This window comes from Lepisma saccharinum, chromosome 1 (genome assembly GCF_977018435.1).
Source record: "Lepisma saccharinum chromosome 1, izLepSacc3.1, whole genome shotgun sequence".
Classification (NCBI taxonomy): domain Eukaryota; kingdom Metazoa; phylum Arthropoda; class Insecta; order Zygentoma; family Lepismatidae; genus Lepisma; species Lepisma saccharinum.
The window spans coordinates 21,012,840-21,040,345 of record NC_139229.1 but is presented as its reverse complement, the minus strand read 5'-3'; the positions used below and the strand labels follow the sequence as shown (position 1 = coordinate 21,040,345).

The window sequence follows — 27,506 nt, the reverse complement described above, 5'->3', positions numbered from 1 at the left end:
AGTAATGGTAGACAGTATTACCAACTAACGTTTAGAAACAATTCTAGAATTATGTTTAGATCACCTGAGCAGGCTATACCCAGTGTTTATATGTTGCATGGGAAATTCAGCTTACAATATATGTAAACAAATAGGTGGTCTGCACAATGTGAACAGTTTACAACTGCTGTGAAAACATTCAAGGTAGGCTGACGATATATATTTTATAGCAAGTAACACTGTGAAGTATATAGTTAAGTTTACGCTATCCGCCAGATATTTGTGGATCACGCACTCGCAAGCTCCCCCAAAACTGCAGGCTCTGTTCGGAAACTGTGCAGTAGAATGTCGGTCGCAAAATTGTCCGGCCAATAGTACCCCCTTTATTTTGTTTCGCATTTCTTCACACGAAAGTGGGTAAACCAATACATATAAGAAGGGTAATGCGTTTGTGATAAATTAAGATATTGATAAGGTAATGATTACACAGATACTAATTGTATTCAGATATAATTGTTATGAAGTGATGCATCTTAAGTAATGTAAATCAGTCGCTCAAATATAACTGTTTTTATTAAGTCGTCAAAGCCGCATTGAAAATTGAAAACGTTCAATTAGTTATATGTAAATATAAATCTTCCGTTTGTATGTTGTATGATTCAGCAACGTGATTTTTAAAACGTTTGACATATGCTTTATTCTTTCCTTTTTATGTAGTGATTGAAAATGGCTTCTGGAAGTTCCACAGACAGCCAAGCAAGCATTGCACAGAAGACATGGGAGATGACTAACAGCATAGAAACAATTAGTAGTATCGATGAAATCTATAGATATGACAGAAAACAACAACAGGATATTCTAGCAGCAAAACCATGGGAAAAAGAGTAAGTCCTCTTAATTTTAATATTAAAGTATGTTTGTGCTAACTTGTTCTCCTGCACACACACTTTCCTTTGACCTTTCACTAGATATGAGTCAGTCCTACATTCGAGGAAAGACTGAGAATAGGAGTGCAGCACCCTAACCACTGCTATGTAAACTATGGTAACACTTTACTATACCGGAGACAGATTTCTTCACATTTACAGGAGAAAGTACTTACGCAAATCATTTTCTGTAGCGTTGTTGATGTTCGGGAATGTAGTTTTGATCCATTTTAATGCGAATGAATGTGGTTTTATACGAAAATCTATTTCCGACGTGCTATTGCTGCTGCCGCCATTTGCTTTCTGCTCGAGAGCACAATACGCTCTCGTATTGTCCGTATATGCTAAATTGAACGAAATGAGTGCTAATGGAACCTAACCTAACCTAGTAGGCATACCTCGTCCCCGTGATGGTTCGTGGGGCTATCGTGAATTTTTGGGCTAACGTCAATGGTTTTTGGGGCTACCCGTGGATGGTTTGTTGGAAATAAGTACTCGTTAATGTAAGAAATATACATTATTTTCGTTAGAAATTCATTATTTCACCTAAAGAAATGTTCCGCAATGCAGAATAGCACGTTAGGAACGTAAAAAATTGCGAAATAAATCATTGATAGGTGTCTCCGGTATAGTAAAGTAGTACCTAAACTATTTAAATCTGAACTCCTTCACATAAAAGGACTAAAAAAAAAACAAGGGCCAAAGTTCCTTTTGTTTTATTGTGATTTCATCATGCTACAAATGCAATTTTTACTTGGTTCGATTTTGATTGATGTCTGTTAACACATACTGTGAAGTTTTAGCGATTATTTAAGATTTTGTTTAATATATGAATATATGCTTTCATGGTTGGGTTAGGCAGGTTAGGTCAACATAAATAACTTTTTTTCGAATCCCAACAGGGTAAAAATTTACTATCCGTCGGACACCTATAACTTCTTCGTTTCGTCAATTTTTGACATTCATACTTACCTATCTGCTTCGCGGAAGATTCCTTAAGGTGTATTGACGTTTTTTTGATCAAAGTAATTGCAATTTTTCACATTACGAGTACTTCTTTCTCGTAGTCTTTTCGCTTGCCCGAGACACAATATGGCGCGTACACCTTCCTACATAACCGCGCGTCGTGCTTGTGTTTCGTCGATTTTCATTCGTTATGCAGTGTTCAACCTTCGGAACCCAAGAAATTCCCGTGAACAAAGCTCATCTGATCTAATGTTTTTTTTTAATTTTTTCGCATTGTTTTACGAAGAAAATTGTAATGTTTCGTGGTGCTATCCGTGAATGGTTTTTGGGGCTATCCGTCCCGGAATCGGTGGGAAATTTAAACTAAAAAAATATTTTCGTTTGAAATTTTTGAGTCCAAAGTTTCCACCGATTCCGGGCTCCGCCTCTGGGATAATTGACCTACTGCGGCCCGCCTCCGCTCCGGCTACCCGGCTTTCTCTATAGAGTCCCTGTTAAAGGCATGTTAGAAATTGGCCAGAGTCACCTGCCCTCAAATGAGCCCCAAACTTTTAAATTTGAAGAAATCCGTTTCCAGGGTATGGAAAACTTACCTGAATTTCACCACGCATCCACGACACGTCATATTAGGCATATACCCACAGCCCATTCCTTCTAGTAGCTTACATTCACTGCCACATTTTTGACATTCCTTTCCTTTCTTCACAATCCCATGTTCAATTAAATTAAAAAATCCACTGGATCTTCCACACCCGGTATGAATTTCACCACGTATCCACGACACGTCATGTTTCTAACTTTCGTTGCAAACAGACAGTTCGAAACACTGGATACCCAATGAACATGAACAAAACACAATCACGACGCGTGATGATGTACGAAGGTGTATGTGTCAAAGGCTATTGTCCGTCAGAGAATTAATTTTCAACAAAGAACTTGAATTTCCGCTATGAAACATCACACAAAACACATTCCAGATGTTAGACAATGCTACAGGAAGTTATTACCGTAAGTAGTTTCTTGTGTAAAAATGAATAAATCTGTCCGATGTATAGTAAATTAGTACCCCAAACGGTGCTCATTACTTTAAGGAAGGTTCAAATTTCGTGTGGCAATGATTTACAAAATTTTATGATAATTAGTCATTCTACTAGAGTCGAAGAGCTATATGAAAGTGGCTGACCTTGAACAAGTCTCGATGCGCAGTAGCAAAAGAAGGAAGTACAGACTGCCGTGGAAAACGCGCAATGTCGTTCTTTTGTTTTTCGAGCGGCAAGAATCGGTTTGGTTTTCGTTGTGACTGTTTGTGTTTCTTCAGTGTGATCACAAAAATTTGTCAATATACGTGTGCAAGATGGCTACAGAAACACCTAAGCATCGTGTTTTACACAAACAAGCACGAGATAATTGTACAAAGTGTATCAGTTCTTCCAAAGTGAATCTCGCAGTGCTGACAGTGCCTCGTGTTCGTCAGGGAGCAGTGTTGCCAAATGTCAGGGGCGTACAGCGGCTGCATGTGGGATAGATCTGCGTACAGTTCAGACGATTGCGAAGTAAGCCAGGTCGTCGATTGGTGATACAGGGTCGGTTTCTTTTCGCTCGCCTGGCAAACGTCGTAATTGACGAAAGAATGTTACGCACTTGGACGATTTTGATAAGGGGGTATTGCGTAATATTATATTTGATATGTACGCAAATGGCGAATTTCCTACTGCAGTGAAACTTAGGGCCTGAAGGAAGCTATCGGGTTTGCAGGCAGTACATGGTCAGTGTTAAAAATTTTGAAAAACATGGGGTTCAGATATAGGAAAGGCAACGACGGGAGGAAATTTTTAATGGAGAGGGGTGATGTTGTAGCTGCGAGAGCAGGAAAGCTGGTACAGCAAATATATACTATTTAGATGAAACCTGGGTCAACCAGAATCGCACGAAGACGAGCTGCTGGAGAATGAGTGATGGTTCTGGTGGGTTAAAGGTGCCATTAGGAAAAGGTGCTCGTCTTATAGTGTGTCATGCTGGTTCAGCTGCTACAGGCTTTGTGCCCCAAAGTAAATTGGTTTTCCGCTCCAAAACAAACAGTACTGACTATCATTCAGAAATGACGTTTGCCGTGTTTCGAAAGTGGTTTTGCGAGCAGTTCTTGCCGTTTCTCGCTCCCGAATCCGTGATTGTAATGGACAACGCGAGCATACATTCCTTGCAAGTGGATAAAACGCCTTGTTCGAACACAAGGAAGGTGGATATTATGGCATGGCTCTGTAACAAGAACATTCCCCACACAAGCATGCAAACCCGAGCAGAATTGTTGCAGTTGGTGAAACATCTTACACCAATTCACAAAAGTTACGAAATCGATATAATAGCAAGAGAATATGGTCACAGAGTTGTTCGTCTCCCCCCCTTATCATTGTCAGTACAACCCGATTGAAATGATTTGGGCCCAGGTGAAGGGGTACGTAGCCGACAAGAACAAGAATTTCAAAATTGCCGACGTACAGAAACTGACTCACAAAGCAATAGACAGAATAGGTGTTTCCGAGTGGGCAGATTGTGTGGCTCAAGAACAGAAAATACAAGAAGATGACTTCCAGCATGAAATAGTCAGAGACGATGTCATCGAGAAGGTCATTATAAATTTGCAAGACACTGATTCCGAAGAACTTGAATCAAGTGACGAAGTTGACAGCAGTACGGAATGAGCGTTAAGTAAATGTCATTTTAATTTTTCTTTTCAGTACATGTTATGCATGCCAGACATTTGTTTTGTTATTGCGAGTGCTACAAGACCGGTGCATGGTATCTGCGGCAAACGAAGTTGCCTTTGTCGTGCCGCGAAAGAATGAATCAAGTTCTTCTCTCGTTTTCTCAGTAACCAAATAACATATCGCTGTAAATATTATACGAACTTAAAGTTTCTTTCTCACTGGAAGTTATTTCAAATCTAATTTAATAAAAATCGGCTCGCAAGAGAACTTTTTCATATACAATAATGGTCAATAAAATATTTAATTTCTTTCACTTACTTTCAAGATTCTACACGTTTAATTTACAGCACAATACGATACTCTAGGAGAATTTGAAAAAAAAATAACGATTTGGTTCTCATCCTTTTACAGTCTGGGACCCACCTTGAAGGATATTGCACTTAATGGGACCCATAAGCATGTGCACCAGCAGAATTACTTGTAGAGGTGTGAACCCAGTTTATAATCACTAACATTGAGTACTTTAAGAAGCCCTCGCTTATGCTTGCTTAAACAAATTACACATACTTCATTTAATTTAGAAAAGTTAATATGTAATTTAAAAGACTAATTTACTCTAGTCTAACATGTAAATAAACACACATGCTGAAATTTATTATTTTTTTTAATGGGACTGAATTCCTGTGACGGTTCATTACTTTTAGTCTTCTTCTTCATGTTCCAGTTCAGATTCACTGTTATTGCTTTCAGAAAATAACAAGTGCAACTCAGCTCCCTATGGCAAGTGATAACATTGTCACCTTGTAATCATGGGATCCCACTTCAATCTGTAGGTCCAGTCCAGATTAGCCTATATCCCAATAATGTAGACTTAAAACTTCAAACAAGTAACACTGTTGAGCCTTGTTTCCATGTTAATAAAACATTAAAAAGCTGACCAAGCCAAAATTGATTGTAATAAAAATTGTCGCTAAAAACATAATGCTTCCACCCTCTAACAGGGTCTTCTTCAGACGAAGATTCACGTTAATTTCACAAAGAAACAATATATTTTGCCTTGGTCAGCATTTTAATGTTTTATTCAAACAAGTGCATTATGCAAATTTGGTTTAACCATATTTCGGTTTTCAATTATGTACAATAGCAGACAACTTTAGTTACATCTAACTTACATTCTCTTCCTCTTCTGGTACTGGTTTTGTTTTTACTACAGTGACTGAAGTTAAAGATGCTATTAAAAGGCTAGAGATTAACAAAGCACCTGGCATTGATTTAATACCAGCTGAGTTAATTAAATGTGGTGGAAATTCGTTAATATGTCAAATTCATAAATTAATTTGTTTAATATGGAATAAAGAAGAAATCCCTCAACAGTGGAAAGAATCCATAATTGTTCCTGTGTTTAAAACATGTGATAAAATGAACTGCAATAATTACCATGGAATTTCTCTACTCTCAACAACATATAAAATATTATCTAACATTCTCTTAACAAGACTAACCCCATATGCTAATGAAATTATAGGTGATTACACTGTTCAACACTGAATTTCTTTCCTGGAAAGTACTAATAGGTGATTATGAAAGGTTTTTTTTCTGCTGAAGTCGAAAATGATATTTGTTTTCCCGTATCAGGTCTCAATCTTTGAAAAACCGAAAAGTGAATTGAAGTTGACTAATTTTCTGGAACTAGCTTGGAAAAATATTAAAAAATATTTTTAAAAAAATGGTAATGTTAGTTATAATTTTGCATACACTTCAATATATTAAACACAAACGTTTATTAATATAAAATAAACTACCCCCCTGCCCCCTCCCATCACAGATGAGAGGTTCAGAAACCTATGCGGGGAAAAAGGGAAACGTGATTGTCAGAGGGAAATTTACCTACCCACACTTGGCAACACCGGACGATGCTGGGCCTCCCCGATGGCACAGTGGTGGAGGCACAAGTGGTTCGGATCCCACTTTAAACTGTAGGTCCAGTTATGATGATAAATGTGATGAAAAGAGAAGAAAGTGAGACTAAATATCGAGAAGACAATTCAGTCTAATCTATCTCACTAATCAATCACTTTGATAAATGTCCTCGGTTAAATATGAAGTCTTGATTGGCACATCATTTTATGTATATACCTGTCAAAAATTCAAATCAATGTTATAGCTCAGTAGGAAGCTACGGATATATGTTGAAAAGGAATACCAGCTTACATATGCTGATGAATAGTGTTTATGTTCAAACAATAATAAATATTTTCATAATTATTATATTGATAAAAAACTAGAAATAACAAAAGTTACAAGAGCATCAAATTATGCATTTGTTTACAAGAACATTTATAACATATAAATGTTATTTATATAAAGAAAATATTTCTTTATTATCTCCTTGTGAGGTAGAGTAAGTCTTTTTCTTAATATTTTGGCATGCATCAGTTCTACATCTGAGTATTCTCAATATGTCAATTTCTTCAACCAGGTTTACAAGATGGCTTCCATTCTTCAATTTTTAAAACTCCACATATGGTTAATTCACATCCAAAATGCAGAAGATATTTCTCTCACTTTGTCTTATTTCTCAAAACATTCATTTGAGGTAATGCATTATTCATCTACTAGCTTGATAATGCAGATGCAAGCAGATAATAATTTCCTGCTTCCAATTTTTAAACTTGGCACTTTTCACAAGTTCCAAATCTTTTTTAAAGATTATACCATTATAAAAGCATTTTCAAGATTCTGTTATGAACAAAATGTCTCTATATAGTTTAAACAAACTATTAAAGATTAACTTGCAAAGTATAATCTTTCAAAATATCAAGATTTATACAAATATCAATCCTTCACCAATAGCCACATTTTTACTTATCTTCCGTCCATCATCAGATCATTATCAAAGTCACAGACAACTAGTATCAGAATAACTAGTTCAAGCCCGATTTTTTAGTATGTGTTATCTTCAATTGTTTTTGTTTTATATTTTTGTCAATAAGTGCTTAACAGCTTGAATGTTTGTGTAGTAAATGCACATATTTGCTCTGTTACAGCTATTTTACAATGTATATCACAATATACTTATCTAATGATTACAATTACCATTTTTTGAATGTTGATACAAAATACCAAGAATGACATCATATTATACATTGAATAATTTTAAAGAATTGACCTTTGTATATAAATCTTGATGCCAATGCAAATGTACACAATTTCAATAAATTTAATTATAAATTTGAATGTAACTTATCTTGCTTGTCTGAAAGAACACATATGATTGAAGATATTTGTTTTTCATATTGTCAGTCAAAAGTAACTGTTATGAATATGAAATCAGAATATTGCACAATTTGATAATTTTGTCATGATAAACAAATTGGCTTTTTTAAACATCATATTTAATGAAATTAGTTTAAATAGTAATTTCAGACATTTAATTGCATTATTATATGAATAAATTTTGATCAATCATATAACTAAATTATTATAAATATTGCACAAATGTGGAACTCTGAACTTAGCCTAATCATTTTCAAATGTTGTTATGACAATGTATTAATTTTATTGTCATACAGTCCCGATTAGCCTTACTGTGCATAAAGTAGACTTAAAACACCAACTCAAACCAATCAAACCATTTTCAGGTATATACAGGTTTCCTTCGTATAGAGGTTCCGGGATATGCAGTTTTTACAGTATTTAATAATGAATCCCTTATTTTCGTACTTCTGATTTGTTATTAGAAAATTTTCAGCTCAAAATAATTCTGTAATGTTTGCTATAAGATTGAAGAAGCTTACAAAGCAAATTGTTGACCAAAGAAAAAATCAGTTCTGACTGGTTTTCATTCTACGTGTGCTGATTCGGTCTTTTCTTTTTTCAGCCCACATTTCTTCAAAGACATAAAGATATCGGCACTAGCCTTGTTGAAAATGGTAATGCACGCGAGATCAGGTGGTACATTAGAAGTGATGGGGCTGCTCTTGGGTAAAGTTGATGCCAACACCATGATTGTAATGGATTCGTTTGCCCTGCCTGTGGAGGGAACTGAAACGAGAGTGAACGCTCAAGCTCAGGCGTATGAGTACATGACGGCTTATATTGAGGCTGCCAAGCAAGTAAGTATTCTTAAATGTTCATGGCTTATGTTTAATTGGATCTTTGTCATGTGCCAGAAACATATTTTTGAACAATATCTGCCATTTTTTGTCCCCGTACTGTGGCCGTGCGGTCTAAGGCATCATGCTTTTGGTGGTATATGGGATGCGAGCAGGTTCCAGTCCCCCAGGGGGGAAGCATAACAACCTTTCTCCTGAGATTTCGACCTGTGTATGGGACCAGTGGCCACCCACCATCGTGAGGAAATTGGGGAGCTATGAATGAGTAAAAATAACCCGGTCATGGAAACCTTCAACAAGGACTGAAGGTTTGTCATGTTGACCACACATCACCCTGTAACTGGTTGGTTGATCTACCACCTTGCTAGCTGGAAGTGAGGCCAGAAGTCGGTAGGTAGGTAGACAGACCCTGGCCCTCACAGGCTGATGTGCCACGGTTTATTATTATCTCCCATTTTAACCTTAAACAGATAAGTGGTAGATACATATAGGGTGACCAACTGTCCCGTGTTAGAGCTAATCATTTTGGATCCTCCCGGCTCTCATATTGACATTCTATTTCTCCAGTATATTTAATTAACAATCAAGATCGTGAAATTGCATTGGGATTTCCACAAGAGAATTAAAAAAGCTTGGTTCCGCAGCATCAGTGGACAAATTCATATAGCTTAGGTCTTAGAAACATGAAAGTTTGTAAACTTTTATTCTGTATTGTGACCTGTATATTACATAAAATGTAAACTAATTACAGTGTAACCTTGATTTGACTTTTTCAGGGGACCAAGGTGAAAAAAACTTAAAATGTGGGAAAATCTAAAATTGAGGGAAATTGTATAACATTTTTCTATGTTGGGACCATCAAGATCGAATATTTAATATGGGAAATGTAAAATTGGGGTTCCACTGTAGTTTGTTTAGTATTATCTGTATGATAATCATGTGTTTATTTTAACTTTGAAATGTCACATCAAGAACACAGCACTTGATAGCAACATGAATTTGTTTTCTTTATGCGCACGCCAGTAAGAACGTTGCGCCAGTCAGGCGAGAGCTCGTGAACAGTGTGGCTGTACTGACGTTTTATACAAAAGCAGCTCCGGTGTGCATTGCGATACTTAACCACAATATTTGTTATTTGTAGTACTCGTGTTAGTGAATAAAACATCAAAAAACACAAACATATGGTCCTCCGTCGAGCCGCATAGTGATACGAATCAGTGCACAAACATTATCACGCGTACGTACAAGTTGATTGTGCAACTATCATTCAGCAGACTTCAGTGGCTTCAGCGATTCCACAGTTTCATCCAGCAGCGTTGCCGCATCGACCACCAGCGATGCCCGGAAAGCATCGCTTCACACAGCATCATAGAGCGCCGCAGAAAACACTTCAGCGACTTGGCAACAAGCAGGTCAGTTGCATGCTCATTGTTTATGTCTGGCTCTTTTTACGTCAACTTCAATTCCTTGTTTTCCTTGTATCCCGTAATAAACAAGCACAACAATGGAAGAATTACAAACGTTGGTAAAGCAAAGGGGAACTCAAAAGGGACAGATGACAAGAATGCAAACATTTGTACGTGCCTTTGACATTGAACATGGTAACGTAGAGGAAATATGCACCCGTTTACAGCACTTAGAAACAATATGGAATAAGATTCAAGACGTGCAGCAAGAGATAGACATCGTGTCTACTGATCCTTGTCAGGAAGAGGTATGGGTGGAAATAGAACAGCTGTATTTTTCGCTTAAGTCAACAATGAGAACAATCATTAAAGATCACGAACTTGATAACACAGCAAAGCTGCAAAACAATGGGAAGTCGGCTTCGAGTTCACACTTGAAACTTCCAACCGTGCATTTACCTACTTTTGAGGGGGATTATAAGCATTGGCTGGAGTATGAAGACACGTTTCGTTCGCTTGTTCACGACAACAAAGACAAAAAATCGTATGTTAATGCAAAGCAAGACAAATTCACAAGAACATACGTCACTACGTCGTCTCCAACGTGTCCATTTTGTAAACTGTCACATGCCATTTACAAATGTAAAGACTTCATTAATGCAAATCAAGTGCAGAAATATCAATGTTTGCGAGACAACAATATCTGTACTAATTGTTTAAAGACAGGACATTTTTCAAGCGCATGTAAATCAAGCTCATGTAGAAAATGCCGAAAGAACCACAACACCTTATTGCACGTAGATCGCGCAACAGAAGCGTCAAGAAGATCGCAACAATCAGATACTCGTTCTGATAACTCAGAGCCTTCTAACACAAGTCAGTACAGTCAGAATGAATTTTCTTCACCGCAAGCTTCGTATTGCACAATAAAGGGAAAACCTCAGTCACAAGTTTTGCTAACAACTGTGTTAGTTAAACTGAAAGATCGAACAGGAAGATGGATAAAATGTAGAGGGTTATTAGACAGTCCTCTCAATCGAATTTCGTAACTTCAGATATGGTTCAACAACTGGGGCTTGCGAAAGAAAGAAGGGTCGTTCCAATAAGAGGAATAAATGGTGCCACATCAGAAACCAGATCAAGTGTTGAAGTTTGTTTGCAATCCATAATAAACGATTATTCTACAACCATAGAATGTGCAGTGTTGCCAACCATCACTGGCAATTTACCTACAGAAAAGGTTCCGTATGAAGAATGGAACATTCCAAAAAATATCGCATTAGCAGATCCTACATTTCCTATTCCAGGCAAAATACAGTTATTGTTAGGTGCAGATGTTTTCTTTCAAATATTGAAGCCAGAACATATGACTCACCCAAAGAACTTCCCAGTACTTCAAGACACGCAATTGGGCTTCATTCTATCAGGACGCATCCCACAACAATGTAACTCCAGCACATCGATTACTTCATGTTTCACAATGACAGATGACAATCTAAATAGGCAGATAAGAGCTTTTTGGGAGCTTGAAGAATTAGGAACATCGGTGACAACAAGAGAAGAAATGGCATGCGAGCAGCACTTTGTAAACCACACCACTCGTGACCATACAGGGCGTTTCACGGTACATTTGCCATTCAAGGAGTCTAAAGAAACATTAGGACAATCATACAACCTAGCTTCAATCAGGTTTCATCAACTTGAAGCAAAATTGCAACGTGAACCAGAATTACGTGAAGATTACGTAAAATTTATGCATGAATATGAAGAACTTGGACACATGAAACAAGTTGAAGAGAAACGTCACACCTCAGAAGGAATCACGTATTACATGCCTCATCACGCTGTAGTAAAACCTAGCAATTCTACAACAAGGCTACGTGTTGTATTTAACGCTTCAGCCAAGACAGACAACGGAAAATCATTGAATGATATTCTTATGATTGGACCCACCATTCAACCTGATTTGATGTCCATAGTCTTAAGATTTAGAACACATCCAATCGCTTTCACGGCAGACATCGAAAAAATGTATCGAATGATTCAGGTACATCAAGTTGATACTCCGTTACAGAGAATCTTATGGAGAGACATGTCAAACGAAGAGATCAAAATATATGAATTGCAGACTCTCATGTATGGGACAGCGCCAGCATCATTTTTAGCAACACTCTGTACGCAGCAGCTAGCACAAGAAGAAAGTTGTAATTATCCTCAAGCAACGAACATTTTAGCAGAGAGCTTTTATCTTGACAATTTAGCTAGTGGGTCTCAAAACGTACAACAAGCGGCACAATTGCAAGCCGAACTCATCGAGTTACTAGCTAAAGGAGAATTTGTATTACGCAAATGTGTTGTAATAACGCTGAGTTATTAAGATCAATTCCACCAGAATACAGAGAAGATAACTTTCCAGTCCGATTACATTCGCAAAAAGGAGTAAACACACTAGGAATTCCTTGGATTCCTGTAGAAGACAAATTCATCGTTAGCAGTAAATTCACCTCTAGTTCTACAACAGTCAGCATTTCCACTAAGCGTCAAATAACAGGCGTAATTTCATCCATTTTCGATCCATTAGGGCTTGTAAGTCCAATAGTCATCAAATACAAAATGTTTCTTCAACATCTTTGCCAGAATTAATTACCGAATGGCAGAAACTGCAAGTGCAACTTCCACTTATCAATATTGGATTCCACGTGGCAAACAGGTAGTTAAGAAAATACTACATAAATGCATAATCTGTTTTAAGCTAAAAAGCACAACTTCGTCGCAATTGATGGGACAATTACCTGCAGCTCGCGTTCAACCATCAAGACCATTTACCAATGTGGCTGTAGATTACGCCGGTCCAATACATGTCAAAACAGGAACCGTAAGAAGCAAAACAGTTACCAAATGCTACGTCGCCGTATTCATTTGTTTATCAACAAGAGCGATACATTTAGAAGCAGTCAACAATCTCACCTCCGAGGCTTTTATTGCTACACTTAGACGTTTCACATCACGAAGAGGAAAGAGTAGTAAAATATACAGTGACAATGGAACCAACTTTGTTGGCGCGAACAAAGAGTTACAAGAACTTTTACAACTATTTCAATCAGAAGCATTTAATAAGAAATTACAGGACTACTTATCACTAGAAGGTCTACTACAATGGCACTTCATGCCACCTGGATCACCACATTTTTCAGGACTCGCTGAGGCAGCAGTTAAATCGATGAAACATCATTTAGTAAGAATAATAGGCAAGTCATCGATAACATTTGAAGACTTGACAACATTATTGTGTCAGATAGAAGCATGTTTAAATTCAAGACCCATTTCTGTAATCTCACAAGATCCAACAGATCCAACCCCACTTACACCTGGTCACTTCCTCATAGGTCATCCTTTATCCTCGTTACCCGAGCCAGACATCTCCGAATTACCAGTCAACAGACTGACAAGATGGCAGAGAATTCAGCAGTTTCACCAACAATTATGGCATCGTTGGTCGAGAGAATATCTACATGGATTACAACAGAGATCCAAGTGGACTCGTCAGCAGAAGATTCAAGCAGATACCGTTGTGATTCTGAAGGATGAAAGACTTCCTCCCCTTGTTTGGGATCTCGGCATCATTGAAGCAGTATATCCTGGTAAGGGTGGACTTGTTCGAGTCGTCGACGTCAAGACTAAAGGAGGTGTATACAGGAGACCAGTCGTCAAGATTGTACCACTTCCCATTGAAGATGATTTTGAACAATAGTTTAGTGTTTAGTGCAGTTTAGTGTCAATATAACAATTTGCTGTTATAAGGTGATTAAGTGTAATCACGTCAGAGAAGTACAGTATATTATTTTGGTCTATTGTACGACCAAGAGGGGGGAGAATGTATGATAATCATGTGTTTATTTTAACTTTGAAATGTCACATCAAGAACACAGCGCTTTGCGCGCATAGCAACATGCATTTGTTTTCTTTATACGCACGCCAGTAAGAACGTTGCGCCAGTCAGGCGAGAGCTCGCGAACAGTGTGGCTGCTCTGACGTTTTATACAAAAGCAGCTCCGGTGTGCATTGCGATACTTAACCACAATATTTGTTATTTGTGGTACTCGTGTTAGTGAATAAAACATCAAAAACACAAACATTATCCATTCCATGAACATTTACTACATTAAGGTCGTGTCCCTAAAAGTTTGCAAAATTTATCATAAATCTCCCTTAAATTCATGGCCAAAAGTTTATCACCCAAGGTTTACCACCTCCACGTGATAGCAATTAACATGTCATTTCTTCAAAACTACACATGATATTTTACTTCTGTCTTTTTTGTTCATTTGCATATGTATGAAGGTTTTACTTACTTGAATTACAAAACAATATATCCATTGTTACAGCATGTCACTGCCCACTTCTGCAGAATGCCAGACAGCTAACACCTAAGCTAACACCTATGAAGCAGTTTGTTTTTAATCAAGCGACTTTTATCCTTTTTTCCTTCCACTTTTAATTTGCTTACCTTTTTAATGCAAATTTATTGGAGCCCCCTGAAGATGCTGAAATGTCGGTTTTAGAAAGAACCTCATAAGCTGTACTCAAGTAAAGACTGTATTTTACTTCTAATAACACTGATAAACAATGAAATACTCCTTTAAATAAAACTAAGTGATCTTTATGTATTCAGATGTGCTGATAACGAATATCGCATCCGTTTTCCTGTATCACCTAAAGTTTTTGCAGAACACCAAATTTTATAGTTTTATGGTTTCAGGTCTCTGCACCCTGCTCCGCTTCCGGCTTAACGTTTGGTTCCTAGCAAATGGATAAGAACTTTTCAGCGACCTTGTGTTTATGACTGGCACTTAATATATAGTGGAGGAAACATCTGGCAGTAGAGAAATTTCCTGTTTCTCTGTTAAAATTTGTTCTTTTGTGAGTTAGTCGAGTCTTAACTTCCTTTCCGATAACTTCGCGAGTAGCCTTCGCAAGTAGCCGTATTTCATGTTTGTGTATGTTCGTGAAATTGTGAATGTAATATTGTATAGTGAAGTGAAGTGTAAGTTGTATTTTAACAAAACGATAAGAGCATTCACAATTGTTTTTTTAAAGAAATATATTATAAGTCAATTAATGAGTTCGCCATGTCACGCAAATGTGTGAATAACCCGAACTTGTTTTGTTAAGTTTGCGGGGAATTTACTGCGAAGTCACAGAGAAATACTATCACTCCTATAGTGAAAAAAGCATATGAGTTGTATTTTGGAAGTAAAGTAGACGAGGGAAAAAGCTGGGCACCAGGTACAATTTGTTGTAATTGTTCGAGAACTTTACGTGGTTGGCTTAATGGCACTCACAAATCAATGCCCTTCGGAAACCCTGTAATATGGACAGAACAGAAAGATCATACTACGGATTGTTACTTCTGTTTAACAAACATAGTGGATATAGTTCTAAATCAAAACATTCTATATTTTATCCTGATGTTCCTTCAGCCAAGAAACCTACGAGTCATGATTTTATACCAATTCCTAAGCCTCCTAAAGAATGGACAGTGGATGAAACAGAACCAAGCAGTGCTTCTCCAGATGATGAACCCGGACCCTCATATTCAAACACAGAACCCGGACCCTCATATTCAAACACCGATCCAAATTTTCCTGATCCAAATATACCTCACTTTATTTCCCAATCCGAACTAAATGATCTAGTCAGAGACCTCAACCTTTCTAAAATTCAAGCATAATTATTAGGTTCTCGTCTCAGAGGGTGGAATTTATTACAAGATGGTATTAAGGTGTCATATCGGAAACGCCAACAATCACGGACACATTTTTTTTCTGTTAGTAATGAGTTAACTTACTGCAATGATGTAGAAGGCCTTCCGCAAGAACTTGGTAGGAGTCACAAAACAAACGAGTGGAGACTATATTTAGATTCATCTAAGAATAGTTTAAAAGTAGTATTGTTGCATAATGGGAATATATACCCATCAGTACCCCTTGCCTATTCTTTCACCATGAAGGAAACATATGAAAGTATGGATACAATATTAAAAGTGATAAATTATGAAAAATATGGTTGGCAGATATGCGGAGACCTCAAAATGATTGGTATACTGTTAGGCATGCAATCTGGGTTTACAAAATTTTGTTGCTTTCTTTGCGAATGGGACAGCCCAGCAGAAGATAAACATTACAACATTGTGGATTGGCCCATACGAAAAAACTTAAGTCCTAGAGAGAAGAGTGTTAGGAATCACCCTCTACTTGAGAAAGACCAGATTTTGTTACCACCGTTGCATATAAAGTTAGGGCTGATGAAAAATTTTGTTAAGGCTTTGGATAAACACTGTGAGGGTTTTGGGTACTTAAGAAAAACATTTCCTAAACTCAGTAATAGTAAGTTAAAGAAGGCATATTTATTGGGCCGCAAATCCGTGAGATCATTCATGATGACAACTTTGTGGAATTATTTTCCTGTAGTTTACGGTTATTACAAGCATAAGAAAACAGTTTTTCTTTGTGACGTTTCAGGAGAACACACGCTCCTTTCATCAGACATTTATTTTCATTTTGATTAAAGATACAGTTATAACAATGGTTAGTAATTTTTTAAACAAAAATAATCTGTTATATAATGGATGTTGTCAATGTTACATTGTTGTAATATAGCAACTTAACTGTGAAAAAAGCAGTCTGTTTTATTTTTATTTCAGATTTAAAAAAAAAAAAAAAAAAAAATTATGAATCCAAAATATCATCAGGTAATTCAAATTCATCATTGATTTCACAAAGTCTCTTGATGTTTTCTGTTACATTAAATTTTAAAGATGGTGGCTTACTCCATTTGTGAAAAAGAAAACTCCATACTGGATCTATGTTACCATTTTCATTATTTAATTTATTCCAGTGTTCTTCTGCAATGAACGAAGCTTCCCAGACATTCAACTCTGTGTTTCCCGTTAATCTTTTTAAAACCCTTCTCTTTTTAATCAAATGCTTCTCTTCGATGATATGACTTGACAAACCTGTTCTTGGGTTTAGATTTATAATGTCCAAATCGTGTTCGTGCCATCTTATTGCCATTTTCCTTGCTGTTTGTCCCACATAATCTTTTGAACATGAACAACTTATATTATATATTCCTGTGGTTTCCACATCTGGTAGAGAGTTTCTCATTTTGAATTCATTAAATGTACATTCCAAACTTCTTGGTGATCTAAAAACAATTTTGAAATTAAAACTTCTAAAAATTTTTGCAATTTTATGTGAGAATCCCTTGTGGAATGGAATGCACACAAATTTCTTTTCAACAGATTTTTCATCTTTGTCTGTATTTCTCTTTTCCTTTAGTTTTCTTGCAACTTGTTTTTTGATTTGGTTTATTCTGTTAGTGTGAAAACCATTTTCTTTTGCTATATTAAAGAGCCTTTCTTCTTCATTTTTGATATCCTCATTATTAGAACATAGTCTTTGTGCTCTCAGGAAAAAATTAAAAAATATGTTATCCATTGTTATACGCGAATGTTCTGATTTGGCATGGATGTATTTTTCCCCCGCTAATTTTTTCCTATGGACTGATGTTTGAATTGTTGAGTTAGTTGTCTTAATTTGCAGATCAAGGAAAGAAATTACATTGTTATTCATGGGTTCACAAGTGAATTTTATGCGACGATGTGATTCATTTAACAATTTAAATACGTCCATGATGGTGTTCTCATTTTTAGCGATAATTAGCACATCATCCACATATCTGATGTAGAGTTTGATATCCGCACCTATGGCATTAACAATTGGAGATTCTATGTAATGAAGGAAAATGCTGGAGATGATTCCGGATACTGGGTTTCCCATTGATAGACCATTACTTTGCTGATATATTTTGCCATCAAATATAAAGTAATTGTAATTTGCACATACAGTAAACCATCGAACCATTTCCCATGATTCTACTGGGTTAACCTTCATCTCAATAAGCCATCTGTGTAATGCATCTGTGGCACCTTCTATTGGGACACTAGGATATAAATTTTCAACATCAAAACTTGCAATACGATACTCATTATTCCAAACAATATTTTTTAGTTTCTGTTTCACTTCAAATGCATTTTTAACACTGAATGGTGTTTGTTGTTTAATTATAGCAAGTCTTTCAACTAAATATTTGGATAGTTTGTATGCAGGATGTGTGAAAGTTGCAATGATGGGTCGTATTGGAGTTCCCGGTTTGTGAGTTTTTGGTAGTCCAAAGGCAATCGGCAGGGTTGAATTTTTGACAATGAGTTTTTTCTTCATTTCTCTTGGTATCGTGATACTGGTTTCAATTACTTTCTTTACCTCATTTATTATTTTAGTTATAGGGTTTCGAGAGGTTTCTGTGAAATTGTTTACTTTGAAACATTCTTCCATTTTTTCTTTATAGTCCTTAATTCGGATAAGGACAGGTTTATTTTCCTTGTCCGATTTTATTAAGAAAATGTCGTTTTCTTTCAACCAGATCTTGAAACCATGAACTTTTTTCCCCAACCTTATATGCTCTTTCTCCCGTTCCGTGTATTTTGGACCTCTGTTATGTCTTCTGTTGTATTCAAAACTTAACCGTTCATCAAGAGCATCATGTGTGAGACTTCGTAATTTTCTCTTTTCCTCCTCATCATCTAAGAAATTCAGTGCTTTCTCTATTGAAATCACAAAATCTTCCTTGTGTATATAAGCACTACCAACTGAAAATTTCATTCCGAATTGAAAAATTTCTATATACTCATCAGGTACCTCAATATCCGTAAGATTTATAAATAATCTGTTGTCAATGTTCTTAGTTTCTATTTTACCAGTGACATTAACTGCTTCCCTTCTTTCATTGTTGTTGTATATAACTTGTTCTTCTTGAATTAGCTGGTAGAATTTCCTATCAAGTCTCCTTTCTGAAAGCTTGATGTAGTGTTCTACGACTTGTTGTGTAGCTCTGTTTACTTTATCCCATATGAGTGGATGCAAGGAATTTGATAATGTTATGTGGAGATCATATGTCTTACGAGAAAGGCTGTCCAATTCTGAGTACGAGTCCCTGATTAGTCGTCCTATCATTAACATTTGTAGCATTTTTGTAGCATAAAAGCTACAAATGTTAATGATAGGACGACTAATCAGGGACTCGTACTCAGAATTGGACAGCCTTTCTCGTAAGACATATGATCTCCACATAACATTATCAAATTCCTTGCATCCACTCATATGGGATAAAGTAAACAGAGCTACACAACAAGTCGTAGAACACTACATCAAGCTTTCAGAAAGGAGACTTGATAGGAAATTCTACCAGCTAATTCAAGAAGAACAAGTTATATACAACAACAATGAAAGAAGGGAAGCAGTTAATGTCACTGGTAAAATAGAAACTAAGAACATTGACAACAGATTATTTATAAATCTTACGGATATTGAGGTACCTGATGAGTATATAGAAATTTTTCAATTCGGAATGAAATTTTCAGTTGGTAGTGCTTATATACACAAGGAAGATTTTGTGATTTCAATAGAGAAAGCACTGAATTTCTTAGATGATGAGGAGGAAAAGAGAAAATTACGAAGTCTCACACATGATGCTCTTGATGAACGGTTAAGTTTTGAATACAACAGAAGACATAACAGAGGTCCAAAATACACGGAACGGGAGAAAGAGCATATAAGGTTGGGGAAAAAAGTTCATGGTTTCAAGATCTGGTTGAAAGAAAACGACATTTTCTTAATAAAATCGGACAAGGAAAATAAACCTGTCCTTATCCGAATTAAGGACTATAAAGAAAAAATGGAAGAATGTTTCAAAGTAAACAATTTCACAGAAACCTCTCGAAACCCTATAACTAAAATAATAAATGAGGTAAAGAAAGTAATTGAAACCAGTATCACGATACCAAGAGAAATGAAGAAAAAACTCATTGTCAAAAATTCAACCCTGCCGATTGCCTTTGGACTACCAAAAACTCACAAACCGGGAACTCCAATACGACCCATCATTGCAACTTTCACACATCCTGCATACAAACTATCCAAATATTTAGTTGAAAGACTTGCTATAATTAAACAACAAACACCATTCAGTGTTAAAAATGCATTTGAAGTGAAACAGAAACTAAAAAATATTGTTTGGAATAATGAGTATCGTATTGCAAGTTTTGATGTTGAAAATTTATATCCTAGTGTCCCAATAGAAGGTGCCACAGATGCATTACACAGATGGCTTATTGAGATGAAGGTTAACCCAGTAGAATCATGGGAAATGGTTCGATGGTTTACTGTATGTGCAAATTACAATTACTTTATATTTGATGGCAAAATATATCAGCAAAGTAATGGTCTATCAATGGGAAACCCAGTATCCGGAATCATCTCCAGCATTTTCCTTCATTACATAGAATCTCCAATTGTTAATGCCATAGGTGCGGATATCAAACTCTACATCAGATATGTGGATGATGTGCTAATTATCGCTAAAAATGAGAACACCATCATGGACGTATTTAAATTGTTAAATGAATCACATCGTCGCATAAAATTCACTTGTGAACCCATGAATAACAATGTAATTTCTTTCCTTGATCTGCAAATTAAGACAACTAACTCAACAATTCAAACATCAGTCCATAGGAAAAAATTAGCGGGGGAAAAATACATCCATGCCAAATCAGAACATTCGCGTATAACAATGGATAACATATTTTTTAATTTTTTCCTGAGAGCACAAAGACTATGTTCTAATAATGAGGATATCAAAAATGAAGAAGAAAGGCTCTTTAATATAGCAAAAGAAAATGGTTTTCACACTAACAGAATAAACCAAATCAAAAAACAAGTTGCAAGAAAACTAAAGGAAAAGAGAAATACAGACAAAGATGAAAAATCTGTTGAAAAGAAATTTGTGTGCATTCCATTCCACAAGGGATTCTCACATAAAATTGCAAAAATTTTTAGAAGTTTTAATTTCAAAATTGTTTTTAGATCACCAAGAAGTTTGGAATGTACATTTAATGAATTCAAAATGAGAAACTCTCTACCAGATGTGGAAACCACAGGAATATATAATATAAGTTGTTCATGTTCAAAAGATTATGTGGGACAAACAGCAAGGAAAATGGCAATAAGATGGCACGAACACGATTTGGACATTATAAATCTAAACCCAAGAACAGGTTTGTCAAGTCATATCATCGAAGAGAAGCATTTGATTAAAAAGAGAAGGGTTTTAAAAAGATTAACGGGAAACACAGAGTTGAATGTCTGGGAAGCTTCGTTCATTGCAGAAGAACACTGGAATAAATTAAATAATGAAAATGGTAACATAGATCCAGTATGGAGTTTTCTTTTTCACAAATGGAGTAAGCCACCATCTTTAAAATTTAATGTAACAGAAAACATCAAGAGACTTTGTGAAATCAATGATGAATTTGAATTACCTGATGATATTTTGGATTCATAATTTTTTTTTTTTTTTTTTTTTTTTTAAATCTGAAATAAAAATAAAACAGACTGCTTTTTTCACAGTTAAGTTGCTATATTACAACAATGTAACATTGACAACATCCATTATATAACAGATTATTTTTGTTTAAAAAATTACTAACCATTGTTATAACTGTATCTTTAATCAAAATGAAAATAAATGTCTGATGAAAGGAGCGTGTGTTCTCCTGAAACGTCACAAAGAAAAACTGTTTTCTTATGCTTGTAATAACCGTAAACTACAGGAAAATAATTCTATAATGCAAGCAATGCGTACATACAACAAAAACTATTTGTGGAATTGCTAACAGAAAAAGAGAAATGCGCATGGTTAGCTTTCAGACAAGTATGCTGTAATTTTCTTGGAAATGTGAAAGCTGACAACTACAAGGAACTTGTTGAAGTGTTATCAGCGCATGTGGTGCAATATGTCCTTGAAAATTCAACTTTTTACATTCGCATTTGGACTTTTCCCCCCTTAACTTGGACGCGGTTAGTGACGAATGCGGCGAGAGATTTCACCAGGATATTTTTGTCTTGGAGAAACGATATGCAGGAAAATCGGTACAGACCATATTAGCAGACTATAGTTGGAACCTCAAGGAAGAGGTTTCTGGTGGCAGTTACAAACGGCAGAGTTCAAGAAAGAAATTTTGAAAATGCGAGTAAAAATGTGTTTTTTTTTCCTTTTTTTTGCATGAAATTTCTTCATTGAAAAGTCAAAATCGGTCCTATATATATTTTTTAATTTTTTTATATTTCATAGTTATTCACTTCAATATTTAAATCTTATTTCATGAGCAAACAAACAAAAATAATTTCAAATTTCGATGTATTATTACAAAGGGAATTAAATTTTTATTAAAAACAAAAAATGAAAATCCAGGGAAAACTATACGTGATACAGCATTTCTACTTTCAGATTTGGATTCAGCGGGGTCGAATTATAAATAATCACCTATTTTCGTTCAAAGGAGCAAAAAAAAGTTTGAATTTGTTCATCAGTGTAATTAGCAGTTGTGGTTATGTGAACATCTAAGAAATTACTTGAAAAATTGTATCAACTGTTTCTTTGGATTTCTTTTAGGTGGGTCGACTGGAGAATGCAATTGGCTGGTATCACAGTCATCCAGGGTATGGCTGCTGGTTATCAGGGATAGACGTTTCAACTCAGATGCTGAACCAGAATTTTCAGGAGCCCTTTGTGGCTATTGTTGTTGATCCCGTCCGAACTATTTCAGCTGGAAAAGTGTGTTTAGGTGCCTTCAGAACCTATCCAAAAGTAAGTATCTTTCATGTATTAATTTCTCTGAGATAAACATGTTGGTAGGTCATTTTGAAATGTGATGTTTGCTTTGGCATTACGACAACTGTGATTTGAATGTTACTTTTCACATTAAATATCTTATTTAACACTAAGTACAGTTTGGTTCTTAATTGTACAGGATGGCCACAAAGTCCTGTTACCCCTATAGTAAAGAGAGAAAAGTTAATGACTAATTTGTAGTAGTATTTATTCTTAAATTGAATTTTAGATACTCTTCTGTGATACAGATCATTAATTACCCCCCAAAGGCTCAGTGTTCTCATTGTCATGACATAGGATAATTATGCTGAGTTCTATGGGACATTTTTTGTAGCATTGTTTTCCTCTGCAAAAATGTTTGTTTCAGAGGATGATCCAGCTGAAAATGCTGCAGCTCATGCACCTGTCTGCATGAACTGATCAACGCAACTAGTAATAATACAGGGTCCGTTCTGAAAGCAAACAATTTATTGATGACAATTACAGCTGCTGTCAATATTCTTCAATGTAGGCACCTTCAGCCTCAATACAGCGAGTATAGCGACTTTTCTACTGTTCACAGCAGTCCTGGAAGTCCTTGACTTACACCCTCTTTAATGCTGTGGTCGTGGCAGCTTGAACCTCTTCAGTTGATGCAAAACGCTTCCCCTTGAGCACCCTTTTGACCTTGGGAAACAAAAAGAAGTTGGCTGGTGCCAAGTCCGGGCTGTAAGGGGGATGAGTCAGTGTTGCCATGCGTACGTTGGCCAAAAAATCACCTACCAACAGCGCGTTGTCGTGGTGAAGCACCCACCTGTCGGCGATGTCAGACCGGATGCGCTGGACCCTCTGTCGGAGACGCTGAAGCACTGTTTTGTAGTAAGCTGCATTCACGTGGTCCCAGCAGGTACAAACTCTTTGTACACGACCCCCTTCGCGTCGAAAAAGACATGGAGCATTGTCTTCACCTTTGATTTTGACATCCGGGCCTTCTTTTGACGAGGGGACATGGGGGTGTGCCATTCTGAACTTTGTCTCTTGCTTTTAAGGTCATACTCGAATAGCCAGGTTTCATCCCCGGTTATCACCTGGTCGAGAAACATTTCGTCACCATCCACACGTTCCACAATGTCGCGGGCAATTCGCACACGACACTGCATTTGATCGTCTGTCAAAATCTTCGGAACCATTTTCGCACAGATTTTGCGCATGTTCAAGTTATGGGTAACAATTTCAAAATCTTGCATTTTCCCCAGTCCCACCTCCTCTCCAATCATCTGGAGACTTAAACGCCTGTCTTTGACTAACAGAGCTTTCACACGGGCCACATTTTCCTCCGTTTTTGACGTGGAGGGCCTCCCTGAGCGTTGTTCGTCCTCGACCACCTTCCGTCCTGTAAACTTGCATGCGGGACATCACTTCCTCGCCGTATCCTCTCGTAGTATGGTTAAAGTCTCCGTAAAGTTTTTTTTCAATTTAACACAAAATTTCTCAACGTAGCGCTGTTCCAAAGTGCACTCCATTTTCACCAAATCCACCAACTACAACTTCTCGACGCGACGTTTTTTCAGTGTACACAACATGAGCGATTGCACCTCAACTACTGCTCGCAAGCAACTGAGCGAGGCCTTGTTTTGAAGGTTAAGGTTCCCACTGCCACCTGGTGCAGCTTACCCGAACCCTCGACCGCTTCTCGCGCCACGCTGTGGACAGTTCGGATACTTTCAGAACGGACCCTGTATGTTGTAGATGTAGTGCAGTTAGATGTATCAGCCATACTTTAGTTTGTATGATCTTATTTAAGTAGGGGTACAGGACTTTGTGCCACCCTTTGTGCCCACAATTTTTCTCCTGAGATTTCAGCCTGTGTATGCGACCAGTGGCCACCCACCATCGAGAAGAAATTGGGGAGCTGGAAATGAGTAGCATAACCCTGTCATAGAAAACCTACAACTGGGGGTTTGTTGTGCTGACCACACGTCACCCTGTAACTGTTTGGATGATCTCTCACCTCTGGGAGGCTGGCGGTCAGCAGGTAGGCCCTGACCCTCACAGGCTGTTACACCGTGGGTGTATACATAATGTATAGGGTTTAGCCAATACACTTAGAACCGAGATCTGTACCAATGCCGGTATTTTTTCAGATTGTCCCCAATACCGATATCAATGTTAAAAGTGTAATAGTCAAAGGTTGTTCAAAATATTAATATTAGTGTGTAAGCGTTCCACTACAATTATATGGTCTAATTTACTGACTTGTTTTAAAATATTCCAGAGTTACATGAAAATATTAACATACATGTTATAAAATTGCTAGAACCATATACATGTTTATGGTGAATAAAAGATCAAGATTTCATTACAAAAACTGGAGTTAGATTTAAAAACTACACTTATTATACAGAATAAACTTTTCTCTTCTAATAACACATTTATGTAGTATGGAGAGTATTAAGTGTATTCCTGCGTAAAGGAATCCATTTTTGCTTGTCAAATATTTACAGCAGAATTAATCCTTATTCCATGATTTGCATAACTCCCAGGATAATTCAGACTTCAGAAAGTGTCACATCAGTAAATAAACTCTCAAGTTCGTGCTTAAGAGTTAATTTCGCATCATTTTGTGACAAAAGAAGGTAGGAAAATGCACCTTTTTTCAAAACTTGATAATGAACATTAGAATGTGTTATTTCACATTTTGTGTTCCCATCAAAAACAAAATATGCATGCCTCTAGTAATTACAAAATACAGGTTTTTTTGCACAAGTGGTGCAAAATACAAAGGCACTTTGAATTTTGCATAATTTCCGGGATGATTAGACATCCCTTAAGGTGTTGCATAGCATTTTTTGGGGCTCCATGAAATCCTAAATTGCCAAAAAAAACTTATCAACTCAGCCCTAATAATGTGCAGAATTAATTACCCCTGGCCACCCAAAGGTTAATGAAGTAGGAAGTTTTCTAATTCCTCTTTACAATGTCGTAATTTAAACATTAAAGCACGGCTTGTTTTTCTTATTTATAGGGTTATAAGCCACCAAATGAGGAGCCATCAGAGTACCAAATAATTCCGCTAAATAAGATTGAAGATTTTGGCGTTCACTGCAAACAATATTACTCCTTGGAAGTTTCGTACTTTAAATCATCCTTGGACAGGAGACTGTTGGATTCGTTGTGGAATAAATACTGGGTGAATACTTTAAGTTCATCAAGCCTTTTGACAGTAAGTATAACATTTTGTGTTCTTAAATTAAGATCATGGTTACAATATTGCTGTATGTTAAAGGAAATATTGTTCATCATAGATTCTTGCTTATCAACGAAGTCTGAATTGTATCAAATTTGTAAAAAAGAAATGTTATTGATTTCAAGCATGGTACTTTATCATATTTCATATTGCTGAAACTGGGAATGAAAAAACCTTTATGGGATAACATGAAAGTGTGTGAAAGAAGTTTAGAAAATTACTTTTACACTCAGTGGAAACTTGTTCAGTTATTCTCTTAATGTTAAACAATTTTTATTTGAAATACAAGAAAATGTTGTTAACTCAGAGGTTCAAAGTATCAAAGATGTTAAGTTTGAATTGAACAATTTTGATAGAATATGTTACCATGAATTCCTAAAAAGGTCACCAATTTTTTTTTTAAAAAAAAGCAAAGTGAAGTAATTAAAAAAGGTAAAGTGTTCCCCTATGCTTAGCACCGCTCTATGAAGGCATATAGGGGGTGTGGGGATAACGCCCCACACTTTCTTGATCCGGTCATGAGTGGGGGGTGATGTGATCAGCATCACGCCCCTGACCACCTTTACCCCCCCAAGGTTTCCCCCAGGTACCCATGTCATTCGATGATGGGTGGGCACCGGGGCCGCTTCCAACGTTAGGAAAGTTCCCGGATTTGAACCGGCCGGTGATAGAACCCGGGACCTTGAGCATGGTAGTCAGATGCGTTACCGACTGAGCCACCGTGGCAACCCAAAAAAGTGAAGTAAGTAAATTGCCAAATTTTCTTTAAGAAAAATTGTGTAAATCGGTATTTTTACATGGCATAAGCCCTTTCCCCTTTTATGAACTGTGCCTCTAAGAGATTTGTAAATAAGCTTGATATGCACTGGAACATCAAAAAAATTAGAGTTTAATTAATAATGTTATAAACACAAGTTTGGCATTATTCTGTCATGTTGAAATCAACTGAAAGTACTAAAAGAGGAAAGAGAAGTCTGATAATTTGGAAGTGAAAAGGGGGGAGGGGGGAATTAGCTTGACAGTGGTCTTACCTTAGAGACCTAGGGTCCTAGACTGCATATACATTATTTCATTTTTCTTAAGAGTCCATTGTGTTGTGTTTCTGTACAAGTGTTCTTATTTTTTCAGAATGCAGATTATACGACGGGGCAGATTTTTGATTTGTCCGACAAGCTGGAGCAGTCAGAGGCTGCCCTTGGAAGAGGCGGCTTCATGCTGGGAGTCGATCCTCACGAGAAACGCACAGAAGACAAACTTTCCAAGGCCACTAAGGACAGCTGCAAGACGACAATAGAAATCATTCATGGTCTGATGGCACAGATGATAAAGGATCGATTATTTAATCACATTAAGAATCCAAATATATAAATCAAGTTTTCAGCAAGCTTTTT

At 36.7% G+C, this 27,506-nt stretch overlaps 1 protein-coding gene across 2 annotated transcripts; it reads left to right on the top strand.

Moving 5' to 3' along the window:
- Positions 1 to 300: 300 nt before the first annotated feature.
- On the top strand, positions 301 to 27,506 carry CSN5 (COP9 signalosome subunit 5). Of its 2 annotated transcripts, none has more exons than XM_083129451.1 (6): positions 301 to 392; positions 697 to 863; positions 8,457 to 8,691; positions 22,671 to 22,865; positions 25,894 to 26,091; positions 27,244 to 27,506. In XM_083129451.1, exons 2-6 carry the CDS (start codon positions 706 to 708, stop codon positions 27,481 to 27,483), a joined length of 1,026 nt encoding a protein of 341 aa, XP_082985577.1. In that variant the 5' UTR covers positions 301 to 392; positions 697 to 705; the 3' UTR covers positions 27,484 to 27,506. The 2 variants fall into 2 exon arrangements, with proteins under 2 accessions (XP_082985577.1, XP_082985576.1); XM_083129450.1 differs by having other exon boundaries at positions 324 to 454.